The 19,638-nt window shown below is 41.8% G+C and overlaps 1 protein-coding gene across 7 annotated transcripts in view; it reads right to left on the bottom strand.

Annotated features, from left to right (window-relative positions):
* NBEA (neurobeachin) overlaps positions 1–19,638 on the bottom strand; it is a 1,787,704-nt gene that overhangs the window by 88,150 nt on the left and 1,679,916 nt on the right. For 4 of the 7 annotated variants that reach the window (XM_078657170.1, XM_078657172.1, XM_078657171.1 and 1 more), the window contains 2 exons: positions 7,763–7,825; positions 7,309–7,398 (listed from right to left, as the gene is read on the bottom strand). In XM_078657170.1, coding sequence (XP_078513296.1) covers positions 7,309–7,398; positions 7,763–7,825 — 153 coding nt within the window. The remainder of the gene's footprint in view (positions 1–7,308; positions 7,399–7,762; positions 7,826–19,638) is intronic. The other 3 variants (XM_078657173.1, XM_078657174.1, XM_078657177.1) reach the window with 1 other exon arrangement.

Raw genomic sequence — 19,638 nt, 5'->3', positions numbered from 1 at the left:
AGACTTTATTGGTGTAGAATGCAGTGGGCAGGGTGCTATAGACAGCAGTAGTGTAGAGTACAGTGGTGCAGAGTAGAATAGAGTGGCGTAGAGAACAGTGACAGAGCACAATGGTGTAAATTGGCTTACGGTGCAGTGGCACAGAGTGTTGCAGATTAGAGTACAGTGGCACAGAGGGCAGTGGTGCAGAGTATTTGGCATAGAGTACAATGACGGACAGTGCACTGGAATTGAGAAAAGTGGTGTACAGCACATTAACGTACAGTGCAGTGATTAAGAGCAAAATGGCGTAAAATGGTGTAGAGTGGCACGGAGTGACATGGAGTGGTGTAGAGTTCAGTGGCCTAAAGGAGATTGTTTCAGAGTATTGTGAATTGGGGTAGATTGGAGTGGTGCAGGGTAGAGTGGCATAGAGTGCAGTTGCATAGAGTAGATTGATTCAGAGTAATGTGAAGTGGTGCAAGGAACAGTGGAGTGGTGCCGGATTAAGTGCTTAGGTGTAGAGTAGAATGGCGGAGAGTGCAGTGCCATAGAGTGGAGTGCAATGCTGAATAGTAGGATAGAGTGACAGAGTGCATTGGCGTAGAGTGAAGTGATACAGAGTAGAGTAGCAGAGATTTGAGTGGCGTAGAGAGCACTGACGCAGAGTTCAGTAGAGTGGGATAGAATTGAGTGGTGCACAGTAGAGTGAAGTTGTAGCAAATGCAGTGGTGCAGAGAAGAGTAGCATAGAATTCAGTGGCGGAGATTGTGGTGGCGTGGAGCAGAGATTTGCAAATTAGAATACAGTGGTGTAGAGTGCAGTGGTGCAGAGTAGTTGGCGTAGAGTGCATTGGTTTAAAGTAAAGTGGTGTAGAGTACATTAGCGTAGAGTGCAGTGATTTATAGTAGAGTGGCGTAGAGTAGAGTATTGCAATGTAGAGTGGTGTAAAGTACAGTGGCATAGAGTTAAGTGGCGTAAAGTAGATTGTTTCAGAGTAGAGTGAATTGGCATAGAGTGTAGTGGCATAGATTAATGGCGCATAGTACACTGATGTAGAGTAATGTGGCATGGACAGCAGTGGCATAGAGTAGATTGGCATAGATAGCATTGGCATTTAGTGGCATAGAGTACAATGCTGCAGTGGCACAAAGTAGAGAGGCACAGATTTCAGTGGAGGAGAGTACTGTGTTGAAGTGTAGAGTGTCCAAGTATAGTGGTATAGAGTAGAGTGGCGTAGAATGCATTGGTGTAGAGTGCACTGGCATAAAGTAGTGCAGAGTAAAGTAGCATAGAGTGCAGTGGCGTAGAGTACAGTAGTGCAGAGTAGATTGGAGTGGGGTTGAATCCAGTGACACAGACTGCAATGATGTAGAGTGTGGTGACGTAGAGTATATTGGTTTTGAGTAAAGTGGTGTAGAGGTCACTGTTTTGTGTATTATTGTGTCACCCTATGTGGGATGGGTATGCCCAGACGAGGGTCTCGTGCTCGCTGTGTCACTGGCACCAAGCTGTCCCTGGCTGATGAGCTGCTAACTAGGAGGAAACAAGTCCTGGATTGCTTGTGTTCTGCTTCAGGAAGGACCTGGATTGGCAGTCTGGGCTACACTGTTTCTATATGAGCAGGGTCAAGACTGATTTGCAATAGGTGGGTCAAAACTGAGGTGGCGTAGTGTGCAAAATAATGATGGATTGGGATGCGGCCCAAGTGATTACCAATGGCTGAGATTATTTCAAGCATTCCATCAATCACTAAATTCTGCACTCATTACATCTGCACAGGCATACAGTATTACTCATAACAGTATACAGTGCACAAACAATAATTAGGAAATATCATCACCTACTGTATTGATTAATTATGATTGTATTAAAATATTTGTTTCCACCAAGCTTCAGAATTACCAGATTTACCCCCAATAGCCAGCATGATTGGCACATAAATCCTCTCACTTTGAAGTCAGCGGAAGAAAAGTAAATGCCAAGCTCCCTCAGAAGACAGTGTCTGACATTTGACCTCTGTCTTTGAATGTGCAGAACATATGACCAGATTAAGGCCTATTTACAGAAAAGGAGCACATGGAAGTATTCAGTAAATAACGTAAGGGCAACGGAAAGGACAAACTCACGCTAGACAGCCTATAACAAATTAAACAAGGAAATAGAAAGTAAGAAAATGTTACAAACCACAAATCCAAGGTTTCCAAATGTCCTCAAGATGTCGTTAGCAAACCAGACAGCTGCAGTGTCTGGTAGGCTTCGACCTTAAAAGTGGCATTGGGCAAAGGACAACAATGGTACAGCAATGGCTTTGAAAAGGTAATAACCACCGATGACCTGGGCATATAACTGCTCTCACTTTCACCAGTGGTCTCCCCTGTACTAGGTATTGTGTTAAGAACAATGTCATAAGGCAGCCAACCCTGAAGACAAATTGAAAGGGCAAGCCCTCAAATACATTTTAGTCTTGCTTTATATAGGATGAAAAGCCCACAGCACAAGAGTAGGACCAGGGCAAGTTTCAGGACAGATGCAACAGATAGTGTGACTCTGCGAAACGCCTCTGGGAAATGGTCGTGCTGAGAGAGGGCTATTTCAGCCATACTAGACCTCTTCTCTAAGAGCAGTGGCATGCTCAGTCATTTCAGTTTATGCCCACAACTAATGCCCACTGAAGGCATTTATACTGAATAAAACTTGCAACGGGAAAAGCTTTCAATGAAGATGCTAACACATCTGATCACTTTGTTTCTTCCGTCAGCCACTGGGCACGCCTGCTTCCACTGAAAGCTTTTTTTGTTTTTGGTAAACCATAAATCTCCTTTGCTACTTTTGCTTCAACCTGTCTGACTCAGTGAAAACTCTCTTTACTATTGATCTGAAAAGCATTGTGAACCAAAAAGATGCTCAAGAGGGAAGACACCTTTTCCTACTTAGTGGTCGATTTCGATGTCAGGCGGAACTTCAGCCCGACACTGACTTGGTCCTGGGACCGACTGAAACCTGGTTGGCTGTCCCAACCACATAACTAGGATGCGACCAAACACGGTTTGGTTGCATTCCTACATTTTCCTATGGGGCCCCAAACACGCTTTGCGACATGGTTTCCATGTATGACAGGACGTCATGGAAATCACATCAGAAACCATGCATTGTAATCCCAAGGGAAGAAAGGCCACCCTCTGGGATTTTGGAGCCAGTTCCGAGTGGCGGTCGATTAGGTCCTTGAGCCAGTCAGAAGCCAGCCAGAATGACTGGCCGGTTTCAATTCTGACCAGCTGCATCTTTATCAGCTGGTTGGAATTGAAACCAATGATGGCAGTCGGAAAGCCTCCGACCGATGGTCACAGGCTTTCCGACCACCATCGTAATAAGCCCCTGAGTCTTTTCCTAAGACTACCACCGTCGTAATAAGCCCCTGAGTCTTTTCCTAAGACTACTTTCCGAAGTTTACGTAAGGGGACGACTCAACTAAAAAAGTTTATATAAGTTCACGTCCAGATTTCACCATTATACTCTCAACCTTGCATTGGCATTTAGTTAATACATTTTTACACCATTGAGAGGCACCATAAATTCTATATCTTATTAATTTTCTTACTGTATCCTTCCACCTCAATAGCACATCTGTAAACTTAAGTACCGAGTTCGACCGACGTTACCTACGGAAAGGAGAAGGATATTTTAAAGGGATTTTTTGCCTGTATCTGTAGACATGTCCCATCAAGGGTGTTGTGTCAACCAAGCTAATTCATGTATTAACCTCTCTCGACACTCTTGTAGCCCCACCATAAAAGGGTGATTTGCTAAGGGCTCAACATGGACATGCCTCTCAAAAGAATATCTTCAGAGCTGCATGGCGGTTGCATAACCATTTTAACCTTTCCAGTTCTAGGAAGCTGCAACACCTTCTGCAATGAATATGTGTATGCAATATTAATAGCTCTCTCCCTATTTATACGGTAGTCAGCAGTGAAAATACCCCTGAAGCTATGTAGCTCAAGGAAGGTACTCCACTGAATGGCTTCTATGTTAATTTGATATTATATCTCCAAAAACAACTTTTGCCTTTCAAGGCTTTTGCTTTTCCCCACTCTACAGCGAATGTCGGATTTCAAAGCCTTACTTGATCTCATAGAAATTCTCGTGTCTGCTTACATTATGCTTTGAGCACGTGGGATTGAATCACACCTTCCAATAGGTTCATTCTGGAATTGTGTATTTGTTTATTAAGCTGCTTTTGTAGACTTATTAAACAAAACACAAAACATCTACTTTGTGTCCTAAATCCGTCTTCTCCTGTAATTGCTCATTCTAGACAGTGTGCCTGCATTACTGTATCACTTCTAAATGTACCTGGAAAGTCTATACCAATGTCATCAAACGCCACTTTATTTTGATATTTCTACTTGGTATATCTTTGAGGTTATTTGCTATCATGCTTCGTTGACATACTTACTGACCCCCTGATTATCATTTTAGGTGTCCTTCTATACTAGGTCCTGAGGAGACCCCCTACTGAAGGTGGGGTTGAAAAGCCGTCGACATAACCTCAAAACTAACCATTTCTCAGCCCCTACCATTGTTCTAGATGGCTGTGCTTTAGCAATTAAATAATGTGGTAGTTTCTGTATTTTTGAAACCTTAAACTTACATGTCGCAAACTTATTTGAGTTTTAGGTTCTATGTTCACTTGGGACACCCAGCACTCTTTTTGATTTAATTGATTACTTATGTGTCCATAAAATGCAAATATTGACAAATGTCTAGTTGTATATGGTTCTTGTCTGTCCGACATCTCTTCTCCCAGAAATATTGCCATTAAGCTAATCATTACCAGATATCACATTGTCCACATGAACCACTGTTCCTTGTTATATATCATTGATTGTAAAGCACGCGGATTGTAAAACATGGATTAGTCACATGAAAGGCAACATCTGTGAATACTGAACCTCTTTGAGAGATGTATTTCTTTGGTGGTAAAGTCATGTTTACAGTGAAACTACTTACATATTATGACGTTGCAATGCCCTCCAGGGCCGGCCTAAGGCATGTGCAAGCTGTGCACCTGCACAGGGCCGCCAAACCCCAGGGGCCGCCACGCCAATATATATCCTTAGATACATATTTGCGTGGCGGCCCCTGGCAGGGATTTGGCGGCCTCGGGCCCCCTACCTACACTCCCTGCTCAGGGCCTCCGTGAGCCTAGAGCCGGCCCTGTGCCCTCTGAAGGCAGAAAGTGGGTGTTCCTTTTAAAATTGCAATTCCAGACCTTCTCCCTAAAATGTGCATCTAGTTCATTGACAAATGGTTGCAGGGGTGCTTCTGGCGCTCAGGCTGTCATGACTGAAGCACCTTTCACTGCTCCGTACTGGAGTTGTTTTTCCAGTTGTACTTTTTACCACATCTTTGGAACTGCAACATTGACATTAACATTGATTCACAAGAAAGTCAGAAATAGTGGAAACGACACCACTCCGCCTTTCCTCAACAATGGCATCACTTGGGTGACCCTTTGTTCTGTGTTTAGCTCTTTAACAGCATCATATTTGCCTCTGATGGGTTAGGAAATGAACACAGAGAGGAAGCAACACAAATTAAACATGGCTCTTAGACCCTCTTTATGGGTGGTTTAAAAGTTCTGATGGGACTGGTAACTACAGAATTATGCGTTTAGCAGGAACAGCCCCGGGTGAGTGGTAGGTATTACACCTAGAGATTTCAATTGCCGCAAGCAAGAGAAGTTTTTGGGTGAAATAGCAGAGAAAACATACGGGAATTGGAACAGTAAGACTGCTTCTCCTATATTATTCCCCCAAAATATGAAACTGTTGTTTCCCTGTCCCCAGAATTATTGGACCCCAGTTAACTAATTCCGAGGCATCACAAAAAAGGAGAAAGGAGGATTACTCTGGATCCTTCATAATGCGGCCTTAGCATCATGTTTAGTTTCTGTCTGTGTTAGTGCTTTCCTGGGCCAAAAAACATGAGTATCAACTTCTGAGCCAGGAATAGCAGGTGCTAGTCCAATTCACAAAAGAGGATTGCTAGTTTAATGAAATACCTTTTGTCATTAATTCTAGGACCCTGCAAGAACTAGGTTCTAGGCCGAATGAAGATCTTGAGGTTACAATTACAGAAAAAGATAACACTAAATGCGTAATTGAGATGAATTAATAAATATATGTTTCTAACTTCGTCCCTCAATTAAACAGAACCATTTTCTATGGGGGTCCTGACCAGTAAAAAATGAACATTTGCCTTCAATAGGGTAGACAGACGCCTATCGGTCGATGGACCAGCCGGGCGGTGAGTTAAACATTTCTGCCCTTGGATCCAGCGTAAATTCCACTATCAGAAACATTGCAATACTTCCAACTGTCAATAGAGCAAAGAGTTTGGTGGACTGGGTACTCGGCCACAGTTCTGGCCGATTACCCTGTCCACCAAAACCGAAGTAGAGCACACCAAAAATAAAATATGTTGCACATGGACATGGCAAGAGATCTTTGCAGATGCAAAATCCAGCTCTTTCCTCATTTACAAAAAGGTTTACTAAAATCTGATGGTGAACATTCCTTTCCCTGGGGCAGTCACGCACAGGTACAAGGCTGCCACAGGGAGACGCCACAAAGCAAACTAGGGATAGACATGCGGGTGGAGTACAGATTTATACATTCACCCTAATCTGGAGGTGGAAATGCAAGTCTAAGCATTGACAAACCTATGCCTTTTATTGCTAATGCCTGTCATGCTTTGGTGATATGGGTACAGAGGCAGGAGTCTGCTGATATTGGCAGCATCCCACCAGCATGCCCATGTGGCTCTTTGGAAATAATGCATAACAGAACAGCAGGCACTGCTTTGTTATGCATGCTGGGATGTGTCAAAGCAGCATCCACGCTGGCTACACATAGGTACCAAATGTGGATTCGGTCCTACGGGCTTTGAAACTGCTGTTCCACATTTACAAGTGGTGCAATGCCCCTTGCAAAACAGGCCTTTAATGATTTACTGAGGCACCAACATCATTTTTCAACACACACTAGGTTCCATTTTGAGACTCTGTTAATTAATGCACAGCTGTGGTGCAAAACGAAACTCCATAATAACATAGCGTGTCACATGTGGGTGGATTTAACCGTAAACTTTCATACTCAAACCACCATCAAACACCACACCACCTACTTGAGCGAGCATCCGTTTTGGCGTTTCAAGAGGGTGGTTTACGTTTGTAATTCTATAGCAGTTTATATCAAAACTATATTCGCATTCTCATGTGGTGGTGCACAGGAATTGTATTCTCAGAAAGCAGTTGTGTCTCACCAGGTGCATGGCAGAGCTCCGAGGCGGATGTGGCTCAATGAGCAACTGAGATGGCGTCTGTCCAAAGTTCTGTATCTGTGCCTCCATGGCCTGCAGGGAAGAGAGAGCAAGTGTCATCAGCAATATACATCAAAGCGATAGGTCAACACACTCTTTGACAATGCAAGCGCATCCCAAGTCAGCCATGAAAGAAGTCCAGAAAATCCACCCGGCGCTCTTCTCCCGGGCTGCAGACTCAGCCAAGTGTTAGTATTTTGTAGACAAGCTTTGCTGCTCCTCTCAGGCATGCCTCAGCCAACCAACCGACCGTTCTCATTTTCGGGAGCTGTGGTTATACGCGAAAACAGTAACCTGTGATGACATGCGGTTAGGGGCACGAAAAGCCAGCGCCGCGGGTGAGTGTTCCCTCAGCAGATTTAAGCACAGACACACACAGACACAAAGGTGCAAATACCTTTATGAAATTCACCGTAAGGAGGAAAGTATAGGGATCTCTAAGAAAGTAAGCCTCTGGAATCTACAAACGGGGGAAAAATATTCACCAAGAGATTTCATACAGAAGAAAAGAAAATATAGGAAGCGCTTGGCAGGTGTAAAACAGGAGACAGTACAACAAGTTCGGAAGCAGAACAGCTAGATTTCATCCCAATCTGCATATTTGTCACAGTTTCTAATCAGTATTGAGCGATAATTATTTCTACTAGATCACTGTAAGCCATTGGAAACACTTTTGCATTAACAATGATTATTAATAAATACTTTAACAAATAAAATTAAAAGCAACGCAGAGAAGAAATCCACTGAACAAGTCAGATAATTTAGCTTATAACACACAAAAACATACAAGAAAGCTATTTGTGCTGATATTCATAAGAACATCAAAATTTTGAGTGTACTATATTTGCCTGTAGTTTAAAACAACGAGAATTATTACTAATCATGGGTCAGATTCGCAAAGCACTTGGCACAGCTGAGGTTGAATTTATATTTGCAAAATGAGCTTTTATAAACAGAACATCCAAATCCTAACTTATTTTTCCAGAAATTATAGAATTTTACCTTGATAAAATGCACTTACAAACGTTTAAATTCTATCAGGATGATGCAATTAATGTATGCGTAAATTCGGAGTTGTGACAGAAGTGAGAATGTTTTATGTTTGTGAGTGATTCATCAAAAAATGGTTCATCTGGAAACATAGGCTTGTGGAAAATATTATAAAGGTAGTTTCCCAATCTGGAAATGGATGGAAACTCTATTCAACGACGGTAACAAGTACGTTTTGAAGGTTGAGAATGGGATGGCAACACCCCCTTCTTTAATGCACTGTTCTTTTTTTAACAACCCATGAGACTACGTAGTTATCTGTCAAGATGCTTGATTGGCTCTGTAGCATGCCATCTAATTCACGGGAAATTAATGAGGCACCGATTTAGAAAGCAGTGAAAATGTTCCAACTAAATTACCAACACCACCCCTAAATCTAACCTTGCCCTAACACAGAATCCTAATCCCAATTTTGGCTATACAGCTAATCCCTAATCACTTTTTTTTTTATTCTTTTTATTAACCTAATCACTTTTCAATGCTTTACATGATCTGTTACGTGCTATTTGTAAATGTTGATGCATAATAGACAGGAGAACTCTATGCAGTGTTCAGAAGGCTGTATCCTTGTGCTGCAATGAAGACCAGCAGGATTCTAATGCTTCTGACACACCTAACGACATGCATCACAATATTATAGAGTCGAGGCAAATTCTGCTTGTCTCCAATTTCACCATCTAGTCATAACAGTGCCTCAAGAAATAATAAACCTGTTAGCTACAATTGTAGGGCTACAATAGTCAGTCAATGTCAAATATGTCATTGTATTTGTGATGAGTGACATCACACATCCCTTTGAAACCCTGTGCATTAAAGGGTGGGAATATGAGCAGCTAAATAGAACATATGCAATACTCATGCATAGATATACTACAGATCATACACAACATGCAATCAAGCCTTTGCATTTATTACATCTACACTGTAGTTAGCCTAGGTCGAGTTTGGTCCACATAGCACTAATCACTTACAACAATTTGTCCCAGGAGAGTCAACCACTTACATACACTGAATACACAAGCACTGTCTTTCCCACGTCCTCTGCTGTCAGAAGATAACACAGGGAGATCACAATCGTAGAACAACAATGCAGCCCATGTCGCATCGTAGGTTTTTTTCCAGCTACAGGTCCAGCCACAAGATTCTTACGAGCAACACAGAAAGATTAAAGAAATCGGTCCTCAATTCATGTCGCTCTTTCTCCTTAAAAGGCGGCTCTTCTTGGCAGCTGTGATCAACAGCACCTAAGTGTGGTATCTTCTGTAACAAAAGTAACTGACAGCCCTTAGGTGGATAGCTCATGCAGTCTACAAATGTTATTGCTTTGTACTAATGGATTGAGATATTGCTTTTTATTTGTATCCGGTAGAGTTAACCAACAAATATATTCAGCACGTCTGATAAGTTGAGTTAGACATATTCATTGCCGCAGTTTCTACCCTGAGCGGTGATCTTGCTGACAAGCACTGCAGTGACTTTGTTAGCATTTCTAATGTTGTTCAAGATATTCTGCAGCCAGAAGGCAAACCACGGGTGCTTGGAGAGACACTGTTCTCCTGGTGGGGTCTCTACTCCACCATGTCATCTTGAAATTTCTTCAGCTTGCTTTCTCAACAGAGCAAGAGTGTCTTTGGAGGAAGTATACATGCAGAGTATGGTCACGCAGGGAAGACAAGCCACATGCATGCAATTTGCATTTAGAGTACTCATAAAAGTGTACAGCTGTTGTAGATTTAGTTCATGTATTTGTTTGTATGCCACACCCTAAAAAAATTGATTCTCTATAAGCACCAGACTCTATTTCAATTAATGGAATATAACATATAAGTGTCGCAAAAAGAAAGCCCCAAAGACAAATGAATACAATAGGAATTCTAATTATTAGCCGAAAAGTAGTATTCATGTGACTCTTTGTGAATGACATAAAAAGGCAGAAAAATAAATCAAATCTAGGAATAGGGAAAGGCGAATAGACATCTGACTTTTCAGCCTTAGGCTTGTGAATCAGGGCCTGTATTTGCACTGGACAGACCCTTTCTCATACAGCCTCTGGCCACCTCATGGTGGTGAATATTAGCAACACTGTATGGCTGTAACATACTGAAACATCATAACTTAGGCTGTTTAGTAACTGATCTATAAACAACACAGTTAAGCAAAGAGTTGACAGCCAGGTCTGTGGTATAGGCAGTCGTAAATTGATAAAGACGTCCTCTGGAAAATTGAATTTTAAAATCGAGCTATTTTTTCTTACCTTAAGCAATCAGTCTGGCTGTACATGTATTGTTATTCAGGATGAAGCTAGCAAAAAATAAATTTTCAGCATAGCACAGGTACCTATGGCCTTCTTTACAAAACGTCGATAAAGAACCACCCATGAGGTCGGATGGTATGCTCTAAATCATAGAATATCAATCTAATGATATTTATGCTTACACAGTAGAAAACTTCTAACTGTGGAAAATCCCCTCTTTTGGTGAACTGTCAAAATTTAGGGGGAGTGATGGAAATATCATTGCTGTTTGTGTTATGTGAAAGGTTAGCTATTGGGAATGTGATATGGGTTTTGACACCCAGTATGTACAATTTATTTGAACCACAAAATGCTACATTAAGAGTACTACTGGCTGTTTAAAATACCTATTTCTTTGGCTGGGATTTTAGAAGTGATTTCCACAGATGGAAAAAAGAAGCAAAAGGAGTTAAATGTGCAAATGCATATTTCTGCAATATTTAATCTTATGAAGTTCTGAATTTTTTTTATTTCTAACCTATAGACTTGTAAATGGGAGGCAGGAAGCACGGTCGAACTGTCCAGACGAGATGGGCTTGGGGACTAAAGCCTGCTTTCCTTCCTTGATAGGCTCTGGGATTCTCACCTAACGGAGTCTACAGGGACCACCATTAGATTATTTTTGCGATTTCCGTGGAGCACAAATATCGTTTGATGTGGCAGAGAAATAAAGCTGCTGGATACTTGTCAGTCACTGACGAGGGAATGTCTGGCTCTTGCAGCTCAGTCCTGGCAAATATTGAAAACACTATCCATGGCTACATTTTGTAATTGGTTCTCATCTGATAGGCAGTAAATAAAAAGAAATATTTGTGATTTAAATTAATTCATTCAAAGAACATAGTTGTTTTCTTTTTTTTGAGACTGGCTTAAATGAGCTAGTGAGAAGAGGCTTGGTGGGGCAATCAACAACCACTCACACCACAAAATCCAACACTGCACCCACCGAAAGAACTCCACACACATTTACACAGGTGCATATCTACCTTGGATATGTCTCGAGGTTAATATGACTATATTTGTCTGGCTTTGATATTTGTTATTTGCAAGAGTTCACTGATGCTGGGTTCCCAAGCCCAGGTTGTTGAAGCATCAGTTATTCAATCACTCAAAGCTTCTAACCAATACATTGGCTTTAATTAGTTTGGCTCTTGACAGTTCATTCTGCAATCCCCATGTGTTCTCCACCCAGTACCATGTAAATATGCTCTTTATTTTCAATAAAAAATTACAGAAATAAAAAAAAAAGCTTCTAACCAATAACACATTTTTTTTAATTTGTTTAGATATGCACATTATTTTTTCTTTTAGTTCTCCAATATTTTAAATTACTGCTGCTTTTCACGACTCGTCATTTATGAACGTCAATTACAACTTCGTCACTGTTCTCTGTAGGACATGGACACCTATGTTGAGAATATACTCCCTATTCATGGAAGATGCACAATATTTTGCCTCACAATGGCCAGTTGAGGTATGACGATTAGTCTACATTATACAATGCGTAATCTGAAAATAGGCTCTTTAAAAGCTTATTGCGGGTATTTAAAATTACCAAATGGTCAGAAACCCCCACCACTTCTTGAGGCATTTGAAGCAATTATGTTCTTCATCTAAAAAACTCCACTCAGCCAACAGCTCGCTTATAGTGAAAACATTCTATCTGATCTTTTTGGTCGAAGACACCCCACTGAATGCCTGTGTATCCTGAAGAAGGTCTCGCTCCTTTTGAATGTCTCCTAGCCTTCCTTTCTTTTCCTTTTTTGTCTCCTTGAGCAGTCCTTATGCTATCAACCTTTGGCTCGATGAGCTCTAGCAAAGTATAAACACTTCTAGGATTCAGAGAGCTACACCATTGAACATGTGAAATGAACTAAATCAAGGGCTCTCGAGACAGCTTCACTAATTGCAGTGCCAAAGCAAATAAGAGAGTACTTTAATACAACATTCAATAGGAAAAAAAAGAACATACACTGTGTACATATACATTTATTTCAAATGTAAAACTAATTTGTTGGCACCATTCTACTTGAAAAATATAGGCACATATTTAGCACAATATCTTTTGAATTACTGTCATCATATGCTGTTGGGGCATGTAGCTGTACATTTTGGAGCACTTTTAACCCGTTAAACGTCATGCAATTGTGTGATTACCCATAAGCAACGTTGACCTCAGGGACCAGCAAAACTATTGGTTCTAGGTTAAAAATATGAAGAGGGGGTAAATGCTACCATACTGGTGTAAACCTCCCTAATACTTTTTATGAGAGTGAGAGGTGTGCAGCAGCACAAAGAATTATACACTTGACTACAAATGAGTGTCAGGCACCAACTGCAGATCCTCCTTTGTGATGTGCGTGTAGTGTTACCCCAAACAAGAGCTAGCTTGCTAATTGAGGATCATCCTAATTGAGCCTGGCACAGTGTCAGGAAAAGACAATGTGCTAGGACAACCCAGAGCTCCACGTAATTGAGAAGTGCTCTAATATATGCAGCGCCTTAACATACATTTGCACCTCCCACATCATCTTTCACGTTTGCGATATGGAAAGTCTCTAATAGTTCAGACGTGTGCCTCCGCCACCGAGTGGGAAAAAAAAAGCTTTTGTAGCCCAGCAGAATTCCAGATCTCATTAAAATGCAATGAACCCTCATTGTATTCAAAGAAGTCATACTTTCCTGAATAATGCAGATGTTCTGCAGAGTAAAACAATTGCAGACACGCTGCAGGGGGCGGAACGGCAAACATAGCAGATTCTTCCATACCGCAGGACATTTTGGTAGCAGCAGTTCTGTTTATTCACACACTCATCAAAGTTACATATTATTTGCAGACACAATGGTGTCTGTTCATGCACAAAGACAATCCAGTTTAATTGCATAGAGACTATACCGTGTGCCTGGTCTATTGTGTTTTGAATGATACAAACAGAAGCACCTGTACAAACTAAATTGAACTAATAGCAGCACCAAAGAGGGGCAATGCAAGTCTTTGTGAGTGGTCCAATCCATGCAGTGGCGGAAATGTATCAGTTCTGCTCTGGGTTGCACTGCGCAGCAGAGGAGATGTGTCGGTTACACTGGGTCCACAGAGGCGGGTAGAGCACCTTAAGCCCACTTCCAAGGGTCCAGGACTGAGTGGAACCACTTAGCAGGGTATACTCACAGATAGCAGAGTCCAGGTGCAGATGCAAGGTTGCTGGAAACCTGTTATGTCCCACAGGCTAACGGTCAGGAAGCCAGATATTGTGCCCTTGGAGTCACTCCGGGTTCTGGGATCAGGAGATACAAGACCAGTCCTTATCACCCAGGCAAGGGGCAGCAGGTCAGCACAGCTAAGCAGAAGTCCAGCAGAGTGGCAGTCATTCAGCAGCACAGCAATCCTTCTTCCTTCTCTACAGGTTCAGAAGCGTACTGAAGTGGTGGTGTCTAAGGTCCAGCATTTATACCTAGTTGTGCCTTTAAAGTGTGGGAGACGTTTCTAGAGGTTTACCTTTCAAGTCACCAGGTATCCTGCCTCACCTGTCCTGCCTCCAGACTAGTTACATGATGTATGCAGCCCTTTGTGTGGCGGCATTTCAGAGCCTATTCAATTGTAAGTAGGGCTGTGCCCAGCTGCACCCTCCCATACTGCCAGTGATGGCATTTTCAGAATTATAATGTAAAATCCGACTTCAACATAAGTTAGGATTTTTCATTACAATTCCAAAGATACCAAACATGAACTTGCTCCCACTTGGGAATTACAGCTTATTACATTTAATAAGGTAACCCCAATGTTGTCCTATGAGAGAGGTAGGCTTTCCATAGTGAAAAACTAATGTAAGATTGTTTTCACTACCAGGACATGTAAAACTTAAAAGTACATGCCCAGCTTTTTGAATACACTGCACCGTGCCATCTAGACTGACCAGAGCCTACCTGAAGGGTTGAGGTATATGTATTAAAAAAGGAAGGTTTGGGCATGGCAAAAGTTATTTTTTACCAATTCGACATGACAGTTCAAACCTGCAGACACAGGCTGTAATGGCAGGCCTGAGACATGTTTAAAGTTCTGCTTAAGTAGGTGGTATAATCAGTGCTGCAGGCTCACTAGTAGCATTTTATGTACAGCCCTGGGCACAGGTAGTGCCACTCTACTTGGGAGTTACTGGTAAATTAAAAGTGCCAATTAGACAAATGGTAAATTGCGCAGAGTCCTAAAGCCAGCAAAAAAGTAGGCGGCAAAACGGAAGGTCTGAGGGCAAAAAGATAGGTGGAGAAACCATGCCAGGAATGCCAAGTCTAACACTGTTGGTTCGCTATTTTTATTTATGTGTATAATATAGCTCTCAAACAATTAATTATTTTATTAAGGATTTGTTTGCTATTTTATATTTATTGATTATTATTAGGATTGTCATTTTCCTGCCTTGAAAAAGTGGCCTTACGTTGCGAAATGAGTGTTGAATGTATGGAATTAAATGGGCGACAACCATTTTAATTAATCTACAACTGTTTATAACATACCACAGAATAGATTGTTAGCTTTATATGTGGATTAATGAAGACAATACACTGGAGGATCAATATACTTTATGGACTATTGATAGCCTTTTTATATGTTTATATAGGTGCCTTAAATAATTATACTTGCATAATTCAATCTTTCCACCTATCTCAATGTCATCTCTTCTGAACAGTTCTGTGACAAATCACTGCTATCAGGAATGTGTATAAATCCAATTGCTTCAGTGAAAGCAACCCGCAGGTTGTCAAATTAAAGCCTAGAACTGGGAAACATGGTCTCCTGATGACAAGGACCACCATGTGTCAATCTACGGAATGGGTTTGTTGTGTATCAAACAACTATCTAAGTTCTTCATTTTAAGAGGAGAGGAAAGCCAAAAACATTTTTAATAGGCAGGATACTTGATTTCCAACCCATCAAAATCCTGCTGTTAACCTTCACCCTTCCACGTTCTGGGCAATGATGGCATATATTTTTAAACATTCAAAGTAGGGAACATAAAATTGCCAAACTATGTACCATTGTTGTATGTATGTATGTATGTAGTACACACTTTGTCCACAATCACACAATGTTGGGTCTAGCTAAGCTAAGGATTCGAACCTGGGTCTCCATGTTCCAAAGGCAGCAGCTCAAGCCTTTAGGCCACACCTATTCCCCATGGTTCAAATTTAAAAGAGCACAGTAACGCAAAGTACTTTTGTGCAGGGTGAAACAGAGGATTGAAGATGCAAACTTAACCTGACGATAGCTTATTCAGAATAATAATAGGAATGTGATCTTGCTGGTTAATCTAACTGATCAATGCCCTGATTCACAAAGATGCTGAGAGGAAGGGGTCCCAGTGTAACAAGGAAGTAGTTACTGACAATTTAGATAGAATAAATCAACAACAATTATTTAGATCCACACAGTTTAATTCACAGTGGGATATAGTATATCTAATATACATCATGTAGAAAAACAATCAACTGTATTAAACGTCATACAGTGCCACTGGGACCCCTTCCTCTCAGCATCTATCTAACCCAGGTCCCAGTGACTACATATGGGTTCAACCCCCTGTTAACAAACTGATTCACAAAGGACAGCAAAGAAAATCAGAAATGTACTCCCGTAGAGTTATTCTTATATTTGGGGATAGTGTTGGACTTGTGTGGGATTTACAGGAACCAGATTATTCCACTATATTGCCACAATTTCCGCATGTGCAGGGATAACATTCCAGTGTTCTGATTCTGTAAACCAGGTTTGGAAATTCACCCTGTCAAATTAACTTGTGCTCCTAAGTTGAATGCAGTCGTCAGCTTTTTTTGAGAATAGGAGGGCCTTCAATAAACAGAGGTAGAAGAGTTGATTCATTCCATCTTTGCTGAGATTGTTGAAGACCACCAGTGGGGTTCCAGGGGCATGTTCCACTCTACATTGCTAAGAAAACCTTAGTACATGTTACAAACCCCACTCACAGTCTCCAAGACGTTCCCACATACCAGTACTGAACAGATGGCCAGCAATTACATAACAATTCATACAACCTAACCCTAGTGGCACAGAAAGGAGAACCCCATCAGAAGGTCACTGTTTGTCCAAAAGCCTCCGTGCAGCAAGAAGATCAATACATCAACACTTTCATCTGAGGACATCAGGCAAGTCACCAGCAGGATGCCCTTAGCAGTAGCTAACCTACACCATGAGGGCAGCACCTAGTGTCACACTTGCCCAGAAGAGAAATTCCACTGCGGACATTCTTCCATCACTGTAAACAGTGTCCATCCTATTCATATTCATACACAAGGTTATGCTGTTAATCTCCACCAAACGATGAATACTAACCAGCTGAAGGATGTGCCCTTTTATACCTTAATCATATATAGTTTTTTAATTATGCACATATTTTGAGTTAGAAAAACAAAGCTAGAAATACAAACTGCATATGCTTAGATCGTCATATCAAAAGGAGAAAAAAAGTTGATTTTTTTTTTACAAAATTACCTATTAAACGGTATGCTCCTCTTTTACGGAAACATTTCTTTTCACGCAAATTACAGTCACAAAAGCTGGTATGAATAATAGTGTCTTACATCTGTCTTAGATGTGAGTTACACTTGATTATTCCTATGCCTGATTCACAAATCATTTTTTTTAAAAGTAATTTTGAACACGAAGCACATTGTGACATTCATGAGTAAGTAACAGTAAAGCCTGGAGTAAGACACCTATTCATGGAAAAAGCTTTGCTGCATGTTTACTGAGCCGTGAACCTTAATGGTTTCATGATGACTTAATAGTTTTGGTACAGTAATGCGACACTGGTAAATACTGATCCCGCAGGTTGGTTTATTTACCAGTTGTTGCCAAATTACCACATCGTTTCAAGTCTTCCTATTCAGAATGAGGCATAACGTGCAGAATCAGATGTTTGTGCATCAATGTCCCTATATTTGTACTCCTTGCATGGTTTTTATCCCCATTCCCATATCGTCAGGTGTTTCCTAGCGAAAATTGAGAGTGAAAACTTACCAAATGTGCATTTTTTCCAGCAGACCTTGTACTTTAGCTTTAGGCACAAGTTTCTGTTTGTGACAGAAACTCAGAGTGAAGCCGTACACACTGGAAATCCGAAATGCAAGTATACTTGTTTCTATTGAAGATCCTGTTCAAGAGTAATCATTTACAGCGCTTAGAAATAGGTTAAGTGTGGCATGAAGCGAAAAATATAAACATGGAATTATAGTCTGCAATTTATGCACGGTATTATATTTTACACTTAATGCACTTTTCAGAAGCCCATGGGGAACTTAACCAGGTCATTACTGAGCCCCCAATGCAGTTAAGTGCTGTAAAACTAGTACAATCCCAAACTGAGCAGCAGAATATCTCCTGCCAATTTCTGATAAATTATGGAGTTTTTTTCAGAAAAATATATGGTTTTCTCTGAGTAGAATTCCCCTGAAAATGCATTTCCTCTCGTGACAACCTGTACCAAACACCAAGAGTAAAGTATTCATGTGGAAATGCATATATTCTTTTATCGCGTTTATTAATGCAATAAAACAAGACCGGGGAAAGCATCACTTTTTAATGCTGAGAAATCCAATAACGGCAGAAGGCAAATCAAAATGATAATGCAGCTTATTGCCTCCCCTTCCTCTGAAACCATTGTGCTATCTGTGATATTTGTTAACATACTTCAGGCGAACGTGCTCCAGGCACTTTACATGAAGTAAACGAGGAGTGAAATAAAATGATTGACTGGCATTTTTGCTTTAGTGAGTAAATATTATTAAAGTATTTGAGTGGGCAAAAAGGGTATTTTGTCTTTTCCATGTATAATGTGCTCCATCTATAAAGAAAAGAATTCTCAGGGCGTCCTTTTCCTTCTTCAGCGATGCATAGTTATTGCAGTAGGGCGCTTTTAGTTTCTGATTGGGTTTGTCAGGAGAGGGTGCATTATGCACGACTGAACTAAGCTGGGTCTGGTGCCTCATTGGACTGATGCATCTATTCCAGGGCACTGTATTTGAGCTCATGGTCACGGGTTCAAATTCCAGTGGGTCCACTCCGTTTTTCATCATTCTGTAGTCTATAAAACGAGTGCACTTGTATCGGGTAACAATAAACATCTGCTATTTGGTGCAAAGATGCCCTAAGGAGTAAACATGTTCTATATACAAATAGATGCTGTGCTAAGCTGTACTTCACTGGTTGACTCTAATACAGAAAATGAAAAGGGGGGCTCTTGGCCCCCCCGCCCGCATGGCGGTGCGGCGATGCCCCCTCCCCGGTACCCCTCGGTGGTGGGGCGTGTCCTCTGGGGTGCGCCCTACCACCGATTGGTTGGCGCCCTCCCTGACCCGGATGGCATTAAGTGACAGGGGGGGCGGGTTGTGGGAGGGGCTGGGTGGGGGGCGTAGCCACCCCCCCCAGGCCCCTCGAGGATAAAGAAGCGGGGAGCGCCCAGGTGACCCCCTTGTTGCCTGGACACTCCCCCACACCGGTCGTGCCCCGCGCTCGGGGCTTCTTGTTTTTATTTATCGTTTGTCTTTTGCCTTTTAGGTGCTGATCAGGAGCGGCACGGAGTAGGGCGGTGTGCTGCAACAGTGTCCGGACCGGCGTTCTTCCTCAGAGTCGGCATCTGCCACGTGGAGCAGTCGCAAAATAGAGGGGAGTGTCTTGAGAGACAAGGTATTTATCGGGGCGGGCGCGGGCGGTGACGTGGTGATATCGCTTCCGTATTGTGAGACAAGGGTTCGATCCCTAGCGGGGGCAGACAAATATATTAAACGGTGAAGCGCGATTAATCCCTGAAGTGATTTGGACCTCCGCCCGTGCAGTTCCGCTGGCTGTGCCCCCGCCGCTGGTGCCCGTTAAACCTCTGAGTAAATGCGCGATTAATCCCCGCCTTCCCCGCTCCAGA

Source organism: Lissotriton helveticus, chromosome 8 (genome assembly GCF_964261635.1).
Source record: "Lissotriton helveticus chromosome 8, aLisHel1.1, whole genome shotgun sequence".
Lineage (NCBI taxonomy): Eukaryota > Metazoa > Chordata > Amphibia > Caudata > Salamandridae > Lissotriton > Lissotriton helveticus.
This window is presented reverse-complemented; position numbering and strand designations above follow the sequence as displayed.